The 19,745-nt window shown below is 37.6% G+C and overlaps 1 protein-coding gene across 15 annotated transcripts in view; it reads right to left on the bottom strand.

Annotated features, from left to right (window-relative positions):
• The window catches only part of ATE1 (arginyltransferase 1), a 161,524-nt gene that overhangs the window by 89,951 nt on the left and 51,828 nt on the right, over window positions 1-19,745 (bottom strand). For all 15 annotated transcript variants that reach the window (XR_015724703.1, XR_015724702.1, XR_015724704.1 and 12 more), the window contains one exon: window positions 619-800. Coding sequence is in view for 12 of the 15 variants with exons in the window: in XM_087862639.1 (XP_087718765.1) it covers window positions 619-800 (182 nt within the window). In the remaining 3 variants the exon portion in view is untranslated. The remainder of the gene's footprint in view (window positions 1-618; window positions 801-19,745) is intronic.

Here is a 19,745-nt window from a genome sequence, read left to right as displayed (position 1 = left end):
AGGAATAAAAATAGTTGAACAAGTATTTTGATGGAATAAGGCCCTAATCTTTCTACCATAATGCAAAATACCTGTGCTGCGCTGCATATATTTGCAGCCATGGACATAAAAGGGAAATAATCTTTTGATGAGAGCCACAAAGTTAAGTGGATAGTTAGGGACTTCCCAGTCCTGATCTATATACTTTCTATAACTGTATATTCTTTCCAACAGACTCACATTGCTTTAATTGACATGACATTCATTTAACCTTTAATTATGAAAAGATATATACAACGATGACAAAAATATGTAAAAAATACTATAATATTTAAGGAACATTAAGTGGTTCTTGATTAGGGGAGCTTAAATGAACACATAAAAAAAAGCAACCCACAAATACAATGACTTGTCATACACTAGACGAGATGGATAACTTAAAAAGCTAGGGAATTACCATCAGACATTGGCCTCAGTTCTAAAAGTGGTATTCTAAATACCAGTATATAACAGACTACAATAGCAACAAAACTATGAACTATCAAATAGGATTTCTGCTGTTATATGACAAACTCTAATCAAATGAGGAATTATCTGAAGTTCCATATGACGCACTACAGCTGTCAAAAGCAATCTTACCGTAGTGCAGAGTAGACACCCAAAGACAGGAATGAATAATCAGGATCGTAGTACAAATACACAGACGATACACAGTACGGAAGGATGTCAATCACCCCCACAGCAATGATTCTTCCATCAAGCCAATATTGCTGGTGGAAGGAGCCATAACCACAGTCTGGTCCATGAGGGGGATTCTCTGCCTATGAGAAAGCAGACATACATGTGGACAGTTTGTCATATTTTTCTTTATATTAAAAATCTTAATAATTATCCTATTATACTTTTATTTTACTTTGTAACTCCTAAAATTTCCCATGTTGCCAGCATCCTCTGCAGTCACACCCTGTAAAATTTTTACTTGTATAAATACTGACCGAACAAAAGAATGAAAAAAGAAATAAACTTAAGATTTTTTTAACTTGTTTAAAAATTTAACAGTAGGAAATATAAATTTCACAGGATAAGTAAATATTAAACTATATTTTTCTGTTCCACATAAAAGTTGGGAAAGAAATGGTGCATGAGAGAAGATGGAGAACATAAAAGGAGAGGGGGGGTGAGAACACAACTGCCCCCATACTGCCAGCCAGGCCTGATCTGTGACGACCACGTACTGACAAGCCATATGATCCCATTATTTTTTCTAGGTAAGAGTTCCTGTGTAAATACAAAAGGGCTATAACACTTCCCCTTTCTGGCCAAAGGAAAATAAAGTTATTTCCTTACCATTATCTTAATATAACTATAATCCCACAAAAGAAATGGAGAGATTTCAGAATATTACCATTTATCTATAAGTAGTTGAGTGACATTTTTCATTTTAAAATTCAGTATGACTTTATTCTTTTTAAAGATTTTATTTATTTTTAGACAGACAAAGAGCACACGGGGTGGGGGGGGGAGGAGAGGAGGAAGAGAGGGAGAGGGAGAGAATCTCAAGTAGACTCCCTGCTGACCATGGAGGCTGATGGGGGCTCAATCTCACAACCCTGAGACACTGTGACCTGAGCTGAAACCAAGAGTAGGACGCTCAACCCAACTGAGTCACCCAGGTGCCCCTAAAATTCAATATGTTTTTAAACATAACTGTTGTTACATGAAAATCATAAAAACATGAAATCATAAAACATAAAAAAATTATGACACACCATAAAAATGCTTTGATAGAGACTAAATAGGGATGTTAGAGATTAACAATTTAAGTGAACAAATACAACAGCCCATGTATATTATTTTCATACAGCTAAAATCACAGATAATATGTATGGATAAAAGTAGATGAGAATGAAGAAAAATGACATAAGCTGGTCTACTAATATTAAAACCAGAAAAAAAAAAACATTACAAGATAGTAAATCTACAGATCAGTATCTCTCATAACACAGATGCAAAAATCCTCAACAAAATATCAGTAAATCAAATCCAACAACGTATAAAAAGAATTATATACTGTGACAAAGTGGGATTTATTCCAGGTACAGGAGGCTGGTTCAACATTAGAAAAGTAATTTTTTTAAAAAAGCAATTAATGTAATCCATCATGAAAACAGGCTAAAGGAAAAAATCCTATGATATATAAATTGATGCAGAAAACACCTCTGACAAAATCCAACATCCATTCATGACTGAAAACTCAACAAATTAGGGGCACCTGGGTAGCTCAGTTGGTTAAGTGTCTGCCTTCAGTGCAGATCATGATCCCAGGGTTCTAGGATTTAGCCCCATGTCGGGGCCCCTGCTCAACAGGGGAGTTTGCTTCTCCCTCTCCCTCTTCCCCTGCTTGTGCGCTCTCTCTCTCGAATAAAAAAATATTTTAAAAAAACCAACAACTCAACAAACTAGGAAGAGAAAGGAACTTCATCAGCTTGATAAAGGACATATACAACAAATCTACAGCGGACATCAAACTTAATGGTAAGAAAATGGATGCTTTCCCCAATAAGATCAGGAACAAGGCTATGATATTCTCTCTCATCGCTCCTATTCAACATCATATTGGAAATCCTAGCTACTGTAATAAAATAAAAAAGGAAATAAAAGGTATAAAGATTGGGAAGGAAAAAAATTAAATTGTCCTTGTTCACAAATGACATGATTTACTATGTGGAAAATCCCAAAGAATCAACAAGAGAAAATGGAAATAATAAACAATTACAGCAAGGTCACAGGATACCGAGTTAACAATCTAAAGTCATTTGCTTTACTATATACCAGCTGTAACTGGAATTTGAAATTAACAACCCAATACCACTCATACAACCAAAAAAATTACATGGCTAAGTATAAATCTAACAAAATATGTACAAAATATATATGCCAAAAATTCTGACAGAAGGAATCAAAGAAGAGGTAACTAAATGGAAAAATATTACATGTTCTTAGGTTGGAAGACTCAATATTGGTAAGATATCCATTCTTTCCAAGTTGGTTCACAGATTTAATGCAATCCCAATCCAAATCTCAGGAAACTATCTTGTGGATATCAACCAATTTGTCTAACATTTATATAAAAAGGCAGAAGACCTAGAATAGCCAACATAATACTGAAGAACCAAGTTGAAGGTCTGACCCTACCTGATGTCAAGACTTACAATAAAGCTGGGGCACCCGGATGGCTCAGTTGGTTAAGCATCCGACTCTTGGTTTCTGCTCAGGTCATGATCTCGGGGTCATGAGACAGAGCCCAGTGTTGGGCTCTGCGCTTAGTGCAGATTCTGCTTGCGATTCTCTCTCCTCTTTCCTCTCCCTGCCCTTCCCACTTGTGCGCTCTCTCTCTCTCTCTCTCTCTCAAATAAATAAATCTTAGAAAAAAAAAAAAGACTTACAATAAAGTTACAATAATCAAGATAGGGTGATACTGGCCAAAGAACAGACAAGCAGAACAGTGTAACAGAATAGAGAGCCCAGAAACAGACCCACATAAATATGGCCGACTGACCTTTGACAAAGGAGCAAAGACAGTTCAACAGAGAAAGGACAGTCTTTACGACAAATGATGCTATAACAACTGAACACCCAAATGCAAAAAAGTCTAAATCTAGACACAGACCTTACAACTTTCAAAAAAATTAGCTCAAAATGCACCATAAACCTAAATGTAATGCAAAACTATAAAACTTCTAGATGATAACACAGGAGAAAATCTAGGTGACCTTGGGTTTTGCGATGAGTTTTTAGACACAATGCCAGAAGCACAATCCATGAAAGAAGTAACTGACAAGCTGGACTTCATTAAAATTAAAAACTGCTCCGTGAACCACACTGTTAGAAGAATAAAAAGTGAAGCCACTGACTGGAGAAAATTGCAACACATGCACTGGATAAAGGACTGGTATTCAAGAATAGAAAGACTCTTAAAAAATTCCACAGTAAAAAAACAAACAGCCCAATTAAAAACTGGGCAAAGTATCTGAGCAAACACCTCACCAAAGAAGAGGTACAGGTGGCAAATAAGCATATGAAAAGATGCTCGACATCATTTGTTGGGGAATGGAAAAGAAAAAACAATGAGACAGCACTACCCAACTATTAGAATGGCTGAAATCCAAAAACCTGAATATTAAATGCTGGCCAGGATGCGGAACAGAAGGGACTCTCATTCATTGATAATGGAATGTAAAATGGAATGGACACTCTGTGGAGGATGGTTTGAGAGTTTCTGACTAAGCTGAACATAGTGTTACCATATAAAACAGTACTCATGCTCATAGGTATTTATCCAGTTTGTCTGAAAACTCAGATCACACAAAAACCCAAAGGCCTGCATGTGAATGTTCCTAACAATTTTATTCATAATTACCCCAAACTGGAAGCAACCAAGATATGCTTTAGTAGGTGATAAACAAATCATGATATATGGAATACTATTCATCAATCAAAAGAAATACTCAAGCCACAAACACACAAAATGAAGAAACCTTAAATGCATACTAAGTGAAAGAAGCCAGTCTGAAAATGCTACCTACATACATTCCAAATATATTTCTGTAAAAGGCAAAACTATTGAGACAGGAAAAAGATCAGTGGTGGCCGTGAGTGTGGGGGATTTGGAGGCAGGATGAACAGATGAAGCGCGGGGGACTTTCAGGGTGAAACTAGTCTGATTCTGTACTGGTGGATATGTGATATTATGCACTTATCAAAACTCAGAACCTTACAACACAAAGAGTGAGCCTTAACGGATGGAAACTAAAAGAAAATCATTGAGGAGATTAAGGGATCCCAGGAAGGAACAGAAATAGGACAAGAGAATCTAAATGTATTACAAATCTAAGAAGCAAACTGCCTGAAAGCGGTTGGGAGGGGAAAGATGCTGACCTCAGTAACCTTTGGGGTCTATAAGGATGAAGGCCAAGAGAAATCTGCCACAAGCATTGTATTCTACCTGATAAAGCTGTTTTACATGAGACTACAGGTTAACAATTCTAACACTGATACACATGTCTACTGTAAATGGATGGAGATTTCTCACTATTGGAGTGGGAATTTACAGAAAAGCAAGATCAGATCCATGGGGTAACAGATCAGAATTGGAGACATGAGTCTCCACTATATTAAGCTAAACTGTTTAGCTTAGTAGAGACAAGATGGTTACACACAAAAATATTCATATGTCTGTATATATCAAAGATATGTTCATACAATAAGAGTTAGTACACACATATTATTTTTTCACTGTCAGATGAGAAGGCCTGAAGAAATGACACCCTAGTAGCAACAAGCACACCTGGATATGTGAAAGAATTAATAAGCAAAGTTATTTCTCAGAAGTTCCTCCACTGCACGGATTTAGATGATAACAGGAAAAAATATAACAGAGCTCACCATTAGCTACACAGAAGAAAAAACATCTTAAAGGCTGGGGAAGAATGGCAAGGTTTATAGACGAGAGAGCTGTGCAGTAGGGCACCAAAGGCACTCTGTAGAAACGGCATCAATATTAATAGGCCAATTTAGGCTTCTAGTTAAACTGCTCCCCAAATGGGTGTATATGTACTCTGATAAAGTACAACTATCTCCTGACCCACCTGCCTCCACGTACCTCGCTTGGCTTAAAAAAACACTGTTAAGACTCAAAGGAACAGACAAAGGGGGAGTCATGAGCCAGGGACCAGAGGCAGCATTTATTTGTTGGGGAGACTTAACCATGGGTTCAAAGACAGTAATAGGAAAGGTCTTCAGGGACTTTAAGAAAACAGAACCTGCACTGTCCTCCCAAGACGTCCAAAAGGACCTCTCCCAGACCACGCCTGCTCACACAAAAATCTACAATTAGACAATTAGTGTCCTGCATTTTTTTAAAATGGCAGTTCATGGAAGCCCCTAAAGGAAATCATTTTAAGCACGTGATTAAAAGTCTGCATTATTTTAAAAGAACTTATTCCTGCAATTGTTCTGCCTTTTGTTAACAGTTTCACGAAACACTGAAGTTCAGATTCATTTTATTTTATTTTTTAAGTTTTATTTATTTATTTGAGAGAGAGAGAGAGAGAAAGCCCAAGCACGTGTGGGGGTAGGGACAGACGGTGAGACAGAATCTCCAGCCAACTCCCCACTGAGCGTGGAGCTGAGGCAGGACTGGCTCTCAGGACCCCAAGATCATTACCTGAGCCGAAATCAAAAGTTAGACACTTAACTGGACACTTAACTGACTGAGCCATCCAGGCAACCCATCGGGATTCATTTTAAAAATAAAAACACAAAGATGTGCTAAACCACTATGATATCAAAATCTACCTAATTTCTTAAAAAAGAAAACTCAAAACTCATTTGAAGATCTGAAATAATATGGTGTATAAGAAATAAAGAAAATAAATGAATTTAAGTTGGAAAATACAAATAGCAATACTCATGGCTACCACATATCACGCAGCCTTGTATAAGTGATTTAAAAATCAAATGTGGGGTGCCTGGGTGGCTCAGTCGTTAAGCATCTGCCTTCAGCTCAAGGCGTGATCCTGGCGTTCTGGGATCGAGCCCCGCATCAGGCTCCTCCTCTGGGAACCTGCTTCTTCCTCTCCCACTCCCCTGCTTTGTGTTCCCTCTCTCTCTGGCTGTCTCTCTCTCTGTCAAATGAATAAATAAAATCTTTAAATTAATTAATTAATTAAAAATTTAAAAAAAATCAAATGTAACCAATTCCTAATTTGTTGGCAGACAATCAGTACACTAAAGATGGCCACCAACTTAACACACTTCCTGGCTCATAGCTATATTATATGGTAGATATAATGACAATCTACCTGGAAGACTCCAGCCCTGTTTCTAGTTATGTCTAAAAGCACGTGAAATTAAAATACTTTAAGGACCAATTCTGAGAAAATATATGGTGATTGGAGATGTAGTTCCCACCAAAGAACATTCCACTCTCCTCTAATCAGAATCCTCTAAATGTCCAGGAAAAGGAAAACCACTCCATAACCATGTACTTCTATTCACTGACACAACACTCAGGTAGCTCTTCTGGGAGGTGAGAGAATGGTACTTAACACAAGGTCTGCTTTTAATGAGTCCTTGTTCCCCTGGCAAAATCCCCCCCCCCCCCAAGAAGACAACTGTAGCCTTGAACTAGCTGGGGACATTACCTGATGGGTTTAGCTACTAAAAGGCATTGTAATCACCACCACCAAGAAATATTTTGTCTTTCTAGGTTACTTTTATGGGGCTGACTCTGATAGTAACAGAAACTGTGAGCACTCTGTTTGATATCCTGCTAGATGTCAACATTTTACAACCCAGCTTACATTACAGGGGACAAATTTATTGATCCTAGGCTTCAAAATATCCAATTATCTTAGTAAGGTATTATAAATTAAATAATGCTAACTCTGTAACAAGACTGTACCAAAATTATTAGTCTATGCAGGCTTATTCTGATATGATTATTTCCAATCACCACCTGTATTTCAATTCAAAGACAATTACATTTAAATGATGCTAAGAAAAGAAAGTGCACGTAAAAGTTATATTATTTTCTTTCACGGTATTTTAAGCAACACTTTCTCTACTCATAAAGAAAACATGTAAAAGTTAATTTTACTAAGTAATATAAATGACTTAATTTTTATAGCCTTAAGATTAGGAAGAATTCCTATGATGTTCCTACTCACACAATTCTCTCAAGTTGCTACACAGTACTTTACGGAGGGTAAACCTCTAAATGCCTCAATTTCATCAGAATCCCTGAGTTGATGAAGATTAGCTGGTCATCGGAGAGGAACAAACTATACCAACTGCCTCAATTTCTGTTGATAAACTCAATAAACAACAACTCAGTAGCATCTAACTTAAAAATTTTAATCAGCTCCTATTGACTATGTCCATGACACTGATACCATGACAACCTCTATGCACTTCCAAATTGGGAGAAAGAACCGAATTAAACAAAATTTTAAGATAAAATAAGCTAACTACAGTACATTCATATGAGGAACTATTATATAATAAATAAAAACTATTTTTACCAAGAATTTTTAATAACATTATAAACATTTCTCCAAGTTCAGTGAAGACAACATAAAGTGGCATGTATGATTCCAACCACATGAAAAATTTCTCCATGTGTGTGTATAGCACATACACACAAACGTATAAAGATGTGAAAAAACATCAAGTCCCGTCAGTACAAGTTTCATGGATTATATTCTTTTCTCCATTTATTTTTAATAAAAATGCATTAATGTATAATTAAGAGTTTTAAAAACCGAGGTTGAAGAATTACTAGTAAGTGTTAAAAAAAAAAAAAACAGTGGTATCTGATATTTGATAAAGGCCAAAAAAATGACTGCATAGGGGCGCCTGGGTGGCGCAGTCGTTAAGCGTCTGCTTTCAGCTCAGGGCGTGATCCCAGTGTTCTGGGATCAAGCCCCACGTCAGGCTCCTCCATTAGGAGCCTGCTTCTTCCTCTCCCACTCCCCCTGCCTGTGTTCCCTCTCTCGCTGGCTGCCTCTTTCTCTGTCAAATAAATAAATAAAATCTTTAAAAAAAAAAAATGACTGCATGTTCTTTTTTCATTTATTTTTTATTTAAATTCAATTTAGTTAACATATAGTGTATTATTAGTTTCAAGGGTAGAATTTAGTGATTTATCAGTTGCATATAACACCCAGTGTTCATTCCATCAAGTGCCCTCCTTAATGCCCATCACCCAGTCACCCCATCTCCCCACCCTCCTCCCCTCTAGCAACCCTTAGTTTGTTCCCTAGAGTTAAGAGTCTCTTAAGGTTTAAGTGCAGTTCTAGGCTTGATTTTCTATTGACTGAGTTATTTTACAATTTGGTTGGGGCAGAGGTTAACTTACAGCTTTCTGTCCAGTGGAACAAGTAACCCAAAAACTTACAGTTTAATGCCCTGTAACTCAGTAATCAATTGTTTTTATCTAACTTAGCGATCTCATCTCAAGCTCTTATTAAATTGTGTGTGTGTGTCTATCTCAGTGTCTGTATTTTCACAAATGTTCCTTACACCAGTTTTAATGTGTTACTGGTTCTTGTACTAATTAACGAGTCAAATAAAATTTGACATGTATTCATGCTCTGTTTGTATGATTATCATGCTATTACCTTTCTGAAAATGTAGTTTAACAGTTTTGGAGGTGACCTACTGAGAAGCTCAAATGAACAGTTAATGGAGCTAAGAAACTCGCCAAGTGCCCTCCCAGTGAAGCCTAGCCTGTCTTTTCTTGACTCTCAAAGACATTCCCACAGAGCAACAGAGCTCCAACTGTGCTGTGTTTCTCTGTCTTTTTCTCCCTCTCCACTAAGTTTGTGCTTTTGATTTTGTTTCTGGTTCTCCTACGACCAGTAACTTATCCCCTTAGTGGCAGCGATAGTTAGATTTGGCTTACGGTCTGTTGGATGAATGATGTAGATCCATTCTCCGTTGACTGAGAGGAGACAGAGACTCTGGTTTATTAGGGGTTTTTTTGTCTGTATATTTGTGAGTTCAATCAATTAAGGAGAACAGCTCTCTGAGATCTGAACGAATGAGTTTCTGTGTTTACTTGTGACCTGTAGCTCAAGTTGCAGAACTGGAGCTCAGAGCTCTAAGCGTCTGTGAATCTGTGATTCAGAAAAGTCTTTATTTCTTATTGTATGTGCAATATTTTCCTGCCTTCGGAGGGCATTAATGAATCATACTATCGCATCTCCTTATTAGAGGAGCTCTGTAAAATTGATTTATAGACATAAGTAAACATTTATATAAATCAAATATTCTCTAAATTCACAGAAAATAAACTCCTTACAGAAACTGCTAGCTCAGAAACATTTTTAAAATAAATCAAACTTTGGTTTAAGAAAGAAAAAAGTCGGGGGGGGGGGCCTGGGTGGCTCAGTTAAGCGTCTGCATTCAGCTCAGATCATGATCTCAGGGTCCTGGGATGGAGCCCTGAGTCGAACTCCCTGCTCAGCAGGGAGCCTGCTCCTCCCTGTCCCTCTGCTTCCCCCTCCCCCTGCTCATTTTCTCTCTCTCTCAAATAAATAAAATCTTAAAAAAGAAAAAATATATAAAAAAGGCATGTCTTTTCTCACATTTATTAGTATTAGGTATAATATATGAATAGATTTTTAAAATAATGAGTTTGTTTTCTAAAGAAGAGAAGAGTTTAAATTTCTAAAACCACTCACTGGTTTATTAATCAAAAAAGTTAACATCATTCTTACATAATGCTCATGATTTTGAAGCATGTAGTTTGTGTTCGACTGAATTAAATTATAATTCTGACATTTAAAAATCTTTTTAAATTGTGGTAAAATACATATAACATTTACCATTTTCAGCATTTTTGAATGTACATTCACATGGGCAACCACTGCCACTATCCACCCACAGAACTTTTTCATCATCCCAAACTGAAACTCTGTATTCGCTAAACTACTAACTCCCCACCTCCACCCTTCCCAGCCCTGGGAACCTCTGTCCTACTTTCTGTCTCTATGCATTTGCCTACTCTAGGTACGTCAGGTAAGTGTAATCACACAGTATTGGCCTTTTTGTGACTGGCTTCTTTCACTTAGCATAATGTCCTCAAGGTCCATCCATGTCAGAGCCTGTGTCAGAGTCTCCCTCCTTGTTAAGGCTGAATAATATTCCATGGTATGCACAGACCACCTTCTGTTTCTCTCTTCATCTGTTCATAGACACTTGGGTTGCTTCTACCTTTTGGCTATTGTGAACAATGCCTCTATGACACTGGTTTACAATATCTGAGCCCCTATTTTCAATTTTTTTGTGAATACACCTAGAAGAGAAACTGCTGGATCATATGGCAAATCAATTAATTTTTTAAGGAACTGCCACTCGTTTCCCAAGGAGGCTGCATCATTTTACATGCGTACGAGGAATTCACAAGGGTTCCAATTTCTCCAAATCCTTGTCAACATTTATTGTTTGCTGTGTTTTTCATAGTAGCCATCCTAATGGGTGTAAAGGTGGTATCTTATTGTGGGTTTGATTTGTGGTTCCCTAATGACTAGTAGTGTTGACCAACCGACAAACATTTTTATATATTGTTTTACGGCGGCTTAAACATAACTTCTAAGATTCTTAAATAATTTTAAAATGTGGATTAATATAAATCAACAAATGTAATGAACAACCTTTGGATAACTAGATTCTAAGTAAGAATGAACACTAAAACAATGAGCATAATATTTATAAATTTGTCCTACTTATTTCTATATGCTCTAGAATAACTGTATCTTTGGGTCATGTCAATAAACACGTTCATCTTTGCTACTTTGAGAAGGTGTAAAAGGGATGCATAAGAAATTTGTGATGTTTGTATTTATGCACTTTCCCAGTCTACTAAGATGCTTATATAATCAGGTAATTCTCAATGACCTACCTCCCAGTTTCGAGAACCCAAAGCTATTACTTTATTAAAAGATATAATTCAGATGTACCATATTAAAGGCAAAAATAAGAGAGAAATACATTTGGGTACACAAGGTAACAGGATAACACTTGTTTTTATAGAAGAGAATGAGGAGAATTGTTGCAAGTGTCAGCTTGCTTCAGAACATAAAAAAAGCACAGTGAAAGACAAAACTGGAGGGACTGCAGCAAGTAGTTAAGTCGAGGGAAGTGTATTCTATTTGCCTATTTATATTGCCTGAGTCTGAAAAGAAGCTACAGTTGACCTTTGAAGAACATGGGGGTTGGGGCACCAACACCCCCACCCAGCACAGTCGAAAATTCACAAATAACCTTTGACTCCCAAAAACTTAACTACAAACAGCCTGCTATTGACAGGAAACGTAACTGATGACAGAAACAATTATTTTGTGTAATATGTATTATATACTGTGTTCTTCCAATAAAGCTCGAGAAAATATTAATAAAATCATAAGAGAAAATACATTTACAATACTATACTATAAAAAAAGCCATGTATTAGTGGATCCATAGTTCAAACCTGTGTGGTTCAAGAGTCAACTGTACAAAATATGTTAAAATGTTGGCTAAGTTCACTCAGTTTGAGGGAGCTCTTCATTTAAGACACCCTTACTCACTTTAAAAATGAAAAAGGAGGGTTGGGGTGATAAAAGGGCTTGTCCAAGGTCAAAAGAAACCCATTTAGAGGAATGAGAAGGACCCAAACCTGGACTTCTCAACTTTGGGTTTGGTGTTTTCCTCACTGGACACTGCTTCTGTGGTGCCCCATGTCAGAACACAGCACAATACAGTAACATGTTCTATTTAATGTAATGACTTAACATATTTCAGCAACTTACTAAACCAAAGGATGAATCAAGAAATGTATTTCTCAATGACATAATTCTTAGGAAATGAAATGCCGCTTCAAAGCAAGCAAAAAGGTCTACCCTAATATTTATAATTTAAAACTAGAAGTACTGTGATGACAACAATTTGAACTTTACAGAGCTTAAATCACTGAGGAATGATTTACAGTAAATGTGTCTAATAAGTGTGACAGAAATAAGAAAGGAACTTATTTTTGCATTTCTATTGCAGAACAAATACGTAAAAATTAAGATATTAATCCGTTAACTGTTTACTTTGACATTTCCTTATATTTTTAAATCCTAAATATCCAATGAAAAGACTTTTAGTGAGGCACCACAAAACCCTTAAAAGGAAAAGTAGTAGAACCCCAAACTTCACAATTCCACAAACTAGTCAATATTTATTGAACACTGTAACACCTTAGAATTAAAAGTATCTTAATGAAACTTACTTAATGTCAGTTCAATTTGAGACTTGCTTTTCTAGTCTTTCTTACAGAGGGGAAAAGCATCCCCCCAGTGACAACCCAATCTGATATTTTTATTTAGAACTGAATGAGTACAAACACCCAACAAGAATGACATCTCCATGGAAACTAATCCACCCCAGGATATTTACAATTCAAACACTTTCTGAAGCATTCATGCACGTTTAATGGGTAATGAAAATCATCAAGGCAGATGACCCTAATTTTGAAAACAGTTAAAAGACCCTGGGAGTAATGATGAAAACCACTACTTGCTATAGGAAGACTGATCTGGCAAAAAGGTTATCTAGAATGGACTTCGATTTTAAGATGGCTAACCTAATCTAAGCCCCATGCCAGAAAAATCTTCAACAAGGAAATTTACGGCATTTTTCTTTTAGGTCTGGTTTTCTATTCTAGTATGTTTTCTCTTATTCTCAGAATAAATTTGGATATTTTTATCATAGGAGATTGGTTTCCAGAAAAAAGACTTCCAGTTTATACAATTTCACTATAAAACATAAGGTTTCATATAACATTGGCTCAACTATCGTGTGATATCCAGAAGCAAACTGGAAGTAAATTCATGTATTCAACCCACACTTACTGAGTGCCTGTGTGAGCCCAGGGAATACTGTTCTGACTACCACCTAGAAGATGTTGAAGCCCTACTTACTGAAGTAAATAGAGGGCAAACAGGAATGTCTTCAGTTCAACTGATTCTTTGTCAGTGGCCTCAGGAGCAGTCCTGCCCCCAGCCACAACGGCCCAACAGCCTTCAGACCTAACCGAATGGGAGAGCAATCAAATGATAATCCCAGTGAGTTGGGGGATCTGGTTCCAGAATTCTAACTGGTATCTCTGCCCAACACTACTCAGTCTGATGTTATCATATATGGGACTCAGCCTGAAAACTACATGACTCTTCCCCAACCCACGAAACTAGAAAAACAGCGCCCCTCACTTGTACCTCCCTTTGCCCAGTGGATCACGCCACAGCCTAGCTTTCCTTTTCTAATCATTCAGTACCAACAGTAGCCTAACAACCATTCTCTGAGATCTAGCCCCCATTCAGATACCTCTGTCTGCTCTGGTCCTGGCTCTCTACACACAGCTGGTGCTCCCAGGCCCCAGACCAGACAGCAGGTGAAAGAAAGCTCCTCCAGGTCACTCAGCTGAATCCTCTTCCTAGCCTTCTCTCCACGGCTCTCCAGTTCAGGCCAGCTCTTTGGCTATCAGACCCTCAGCATCCTCCTTGTTTGGTAAAATTGTTTTAACTCCCCTCCCAAGTTTAACAGCTCAATCTTCTCCACTTCACCCCTCCACCGCTACCTCTACAAGCTCCCTTCAATTGTACAGGACCTAGTTAGGGTAACAGTCACTCCCTCTTCCAAATTCTGGCCACCGGAGATACCCTGACATCTACCAGAGCCACCCCACACAATGATACTTCATTTGGTTGCAGACTGAAGAGATGGTTAGGTTTTTATGATCCTTTTTTTTCCTGCTGCTACCTGCAGCTTGCAATCAATGTACATACACACACCCAAATATCCACATTATTTCACTTTATCACAGAGCTCCAAGTAAGAAGTAGCTCTCAACTTCAAAAAAAGCTTGGAAAGATGGTTTTACAAGCTATCAAAAAATACTAATGGCTAACACTTAAAATCAGAGTATTAACTGCATAGCTAATATTTAAATACTCCTCAAAACACATCTATTTCAATATATAATACTATATTGGGGAATACTAACACTGCGAACACTACAGCACAACTAGGGATGCACTTAGGAAGCTAGGTATTAAGCTGAATCAGATCTTTTCTACATTTTAGAAAATTAAAGGATGAAGAAATGATATATGCCTTTTTTCCCCCAGCTTTATTTACACATAATAAAATTCACCCATTTTAAGGGTAAGTTCTGTGATTTTTAGCCAACTTATAAAATTGTGGAATCATCACCACAATCCAATTTGGGATCATCTCTATCACCCCCAAAATTCCTATGAGCCCCCTTTGTACTTAATCCTCCACTCCTACCTCTAATTCCACTGATCTGCTTTCTGACTCTCTAAATTTCCCTTTTTTGGTAATTCATTTAAATTGAAACACAATATGTAGCCCCCTGTGTCTGGCTTCTTTCACATAATGTTTTCAAGGTTCACTCATGTTGTAACCCGTATCATAATTGGTGCCTGTTTACTGCTGAATAGCATTCCACCGTATGGACGGACATTTAGCCACTCACCAGTTGACAGACATTTGAATTGTCCAGCTTCTGGCCATTATGAATAATGCTACTATGAACATTCACATCCAAGTCTTTGGATATCTATTTTCATTTTGCTTGGGTATATTCCTATATTTTTCGGTCATATAGTAACCCTATTTTTAATATTTTGAGGAAATGCAAAATCATGGCTATACCATTTTAACAATTCCCACAATGTATAAGGTTGCCAATTTCTCCATATTTTGCCAACACCTGCTACTGTCTTTTGATTATAGCCATTCTAGTGGGTTTGTGGTGGTATCTCATTGATGGTTTTAATCTGCATTTCCCTAATGGATGGTAAGCATCTTTTCATGCACTTACTATTTGTATGTTTTCTCTGGTGATTTCACCAGAGAAATCTTTTGCCTATTTTTTGACATGTCTGTCTTGTTATTATTGAGCTATGAGTTCTTTCTGTTATTGAGTCTAACAATTCCATTGTGATCAGAGATGATTTCAATCCTTTTCAATTACTGAGACCTGTGTAATGGTACAGCATCTGATCTGTCTTACTGAATGCTCCCCGTGTACTTGAAAAAATATGTAGTTTATCATTGTTGGCTACAGTGTTCAACAGAGATCAACGAAGTAAAACTGTGTGATAGTACTGTTCACGTCTTTTATAGTCCTTCTAGTTTTCTAATTGTTCTGGAGAAACTTGTCCTAAAGTCTCCAACTGTAACTATGGATTGGACTCTTTCTCCTTTCAGTTCCACTGGTTTTTGCCCCATGTATTCCTGGGCTCTATTATTGTCTCACATTTTGGATTACTGTGTCTTTATATGACGAACCAACCATTTTATCTCTATGAAACCTCCCTCTCCCTTTCAGATGCCAGCCCTTGCCCTGAAGTCTACCTTGTCAGATATGAGTATAGCCATTCCACCTTTCTTACGATTAGCATTTGCAGTTTGCCTTATTCTGGCCTTTTACTTTGAAAGGACCCATGTCTGCACAGTTAAGGTAGAACTTGTTGTTGTTGTTTTAAATCTAATCTGACAATCTCTGACTTTTAATTGGAGTGTTTGCAGGTACTGTCCAATAGGATAGCCACTGGCCACGTGTGGCTGCATAAGTTAACTAAAATTTTAAAAACTTAAAATTCAGGTCCTAAAAAAAAGCTCAGTACCTACTAGCTACATATGGGCTTGGGACAGTGTAGATATAGAACATGTCCATATAGCAGACTCCTGGTTCAGATCATTTATATCTAATGTAATCAATGTAATGACATCTAGCTATTTGGACATCTGGCTATTTGCTTTTTATTTGTCTCACTTGTTCTTTGTTCTTTCCTTCTTTTTCTGCCTTTCATGAAACTAAAAACATGTTATCATGGCAATTATCTTCACTATTGGCTTAACAACTGTATCTCTTTGCTTTTAAGGCTGCTCTAGGCCAGCGGTTTTCAACAGAAAGTCAATTTACCCCTCTGGGGCATTTGGCAAAGTCTGGAGACATTTTATTTCAACTCAGGGGGAGGGTGCTGCTGGCATCTACTGGATAGAAGCCAGAGATGTTGCTAAACATCACACCGTGCACAGGATAGCGCCCATATGGAAGATTTAACTGATCCAAAATGTCAATAGTACCAACTTGAGAAATCTTGCCCTTGGGTTTACAAAATACATCTTGAACTTACTACTTCCTGCAGTGCACGAATCTTATAGCATTACTGGGGTGGAGGGGGATGGGTGAAACGTGACGGGCACCTGTCGTGATGAGCAGCAGCGGGTGATGTGTGCAACTGCTGAACCACTATATTATACACCTGAAACTAACATGACACTACGTGTTAACTAATTAGAATTAAAATTAAAACTTTTAAAAAAAGAATCTTATAGCAGTATTTTTCCATTTTCTCCTTTCTATCTTGTTACTGTTGTTGCATACCAACAGCTGTGATGTTGAGCTCAACCAATGTACCTCTCCAGGTCAATTTTCCTTAGAACAAAACTGGGAATATCTACCTCACAGACACTCTGTGAGAATTAAAGCGACATAAGCAAAGAGCTTAGCCTAGTACCTCTCCACTACAGGTGCTAACATCTCGATAAGTTATTATAATACCGTTGAATGAAGAAGACTGTAATTGATTTGAAATGAAAGAATAGAAGGACATACCTGAACAGAAACCTAAGCCACCTACATTCACACATGGTGAAATGTCTTACACACACCTCTCCTGTAGCTCTCCGCCTCCGAAATGCCAACAAGACTGCACCCTGCTGGACTGGCTGGCAAAGTCGGATTCGGAAGAGAATTTCAAGAATCTTTTAGCCTCTGATATATAATCCCCTTTATTTACCTACATTTAATTGAAGACATCTGTAGGTGGTGCCACACAAAGTGTAATTCAGCTTAGAAATGTCAATAAAAACGTCTGTAAGGGAGCGGTCCGACGTAAACCTAGCAGGGCAGTGCACATCAGCAGCCACAGAGCCACGTGAAATTAGGAATAGAATGGAAATATGTTGCCTGACTTGACGAGGTGATAAAAGCTCTTTTCCCATAAAGCTTAATGAGCTCTATTAGTCTTCAGCTTACAGGAATGTAAAAGGGTCAGCCCCACAGAGGGAAGTAACTGACTCTCCACACATGGCTCCATTCAAATGACAGCAGATCAAATTACTGATGTAATTACTATAACCTGACAATTTCGTTAGATTCATGTGGCAGTTAACTGTTTAGGACTTACAACAAAGGGACATGGTTCATTCATACTAGTTTTGTGGACAAAGTGAAGGTTAAAGTATCCTTCATTTTCAACTGCAAGTCACATGTATTTTACAGCCTCTACAGAATTATTTTTCTTTTAATCAAAATTAGGGAAGGTGTTTGGGTATTTACCACACGTGTAATTTTCCTTCTCCAGCTAAAACACAAGCTCAATGGCAAAATTAAACATTTGGGACTCCTAACACTCTCCTGCTTTGGCTCTGCTTCGGCTCGCAGGCTCTGTGAGGTGGCGGAGGAATAGAACCCTGAGCTCAGTGCTGTTGGAAACGGGGGGTAGCAGCCATTAACTATGGCATCAGGCAGCCCCTGCAAAATTCCAGACTAGAAAAATTTCAACAGAAAGCCCTCAAAGTATTTCCCAAATACTTCAAGCAAAGAACATTGGTCATCTCTAATTTTGATGTTTTTTTCCCCTTCCCCACGTCCATAAGCTCAGTACGAAAAGAGATATTTAACCAAGATAAAACACAACTCCAGGTCATTATGTGGAGAAAGCAGATCAGGCAGAAAATGACAGAAACTATCACTAAAATTTATTCGTACCTTCCCTCTACTTTTCACCAAAGATTAAAGCTTCTGCACATAGATTCTCGATATTTAGCCAGATGTAACTAAAAAAATATTTGTTTGGCACGACTAGCTGTACAGTTGATAAACTCCAAGCCCTATCGATACCTGAGAGCATCCAAAGATGAAAAAAGACAAAGACCCTGATCTTAAGTAGCTACAATCTTGCTAGGAAAACTGTTAACCACATTGAAACATAAATATTAGGCCTTGTGTGTTTTTAGCTGACCGCTGCCAAATTATGGGTAAAAGCTTGTTACTTGCAGCCTCAGCCCCACCTACCTTACTCATTCATTCATGCATCCATTCAACAAATATTTATCCAGTGCCTCCATTGTACTTTTACTATACTAAAATCAGAAACATTCAGGAAGCAAGAAAAACAGGGTCCTCTTTAATTGGGCTTACATTTGAGAAAAGTCTATTAGTGAGGTCTATTTAGAAGGATCTTTGCCATTGTTTAGTAACATTGCCCCAGTAGTGCAGGGGACATCAAGCTCCAATCTCCTTATTCATTCCATGTCCAGGTAAGCCAAACCTAAATGTCTTCTGCTCAAAACCATTCTTCCTGGTTACTCCTCGAAGCTCTTGCTGAAATCAGAGTCCAGCCTTAAACCTTCTGGGCATTCTCTTCACCTAAGCTGTTGCAATTTCTCCCCATGCACCTTTTTCATCCAAGACTAGACACTGTTTGCACATCAATCAGAGACTTGCCTGATGTACTTACCAAACACTGACTACAAAAGCCACCACTAAAAACCTACCAAGGTATCTCTTCTCCCCATTGTGGCTCCTTCATGAAAGAGCAAAGGGTAAAACAATTTAACATCTTGTGTATCTCCTTCTTAACTAATTTCTGTATGCTTATTTTTAAATTGAGATCTGCATGTATAACTTTGCATCCCACTTCTATCACTGTTTTGTTCATCAACACATACTCATGTACACGGATATGCATAATTCCCATTTTAATGGCTGTACAGTGTTCCATCCATACATAATACGGCTGTCTGTACCATTATTTATTTGACCTTCTCCTACTGCTGGACATTGGGACTGTTTATAAATTTTTTGCCATTACAAATGCTATAATAAACATTTATGCAAAGTTTTGTCCTCATTTTTATTTCTCTGGCAGTAATTCCCAGACTAGAATTACACAGGCACACAACCCACAGGCATGAATTTATACAGGGTCTTTAATGTGGATGACCAAACTGATTTCTCTAAAGGGTAAGTTTAAAAACATCCCATCCTATCTTCCTAAGCATTCATTAAAAAAAAAAAAAAAGATATCTAAATAGGTAAGCAAGTATTCATCACTGTTCTTTTAAACTACACTTCT

The sequence above is a fragment of the Ursus americanus genome, chromosome 6 (assembly GCF_024610735.1).
Source record: "Ursus americanus isolate L20-20 chromosome 6, mUrsAme1.1.p, whole genome shotgun sequence".
NCBI classification, from domain to species: Eukaryota; Metazoa; Chordata; class Mammalia; order Carnivora; family Ursidae; genus Ursus; species Ursus americanus.
The sequence above is the reverse complement of the archived record's forward strand: the minus strand, read 5'-3'. Positions and strand labels throughout refer to the sequence as shown.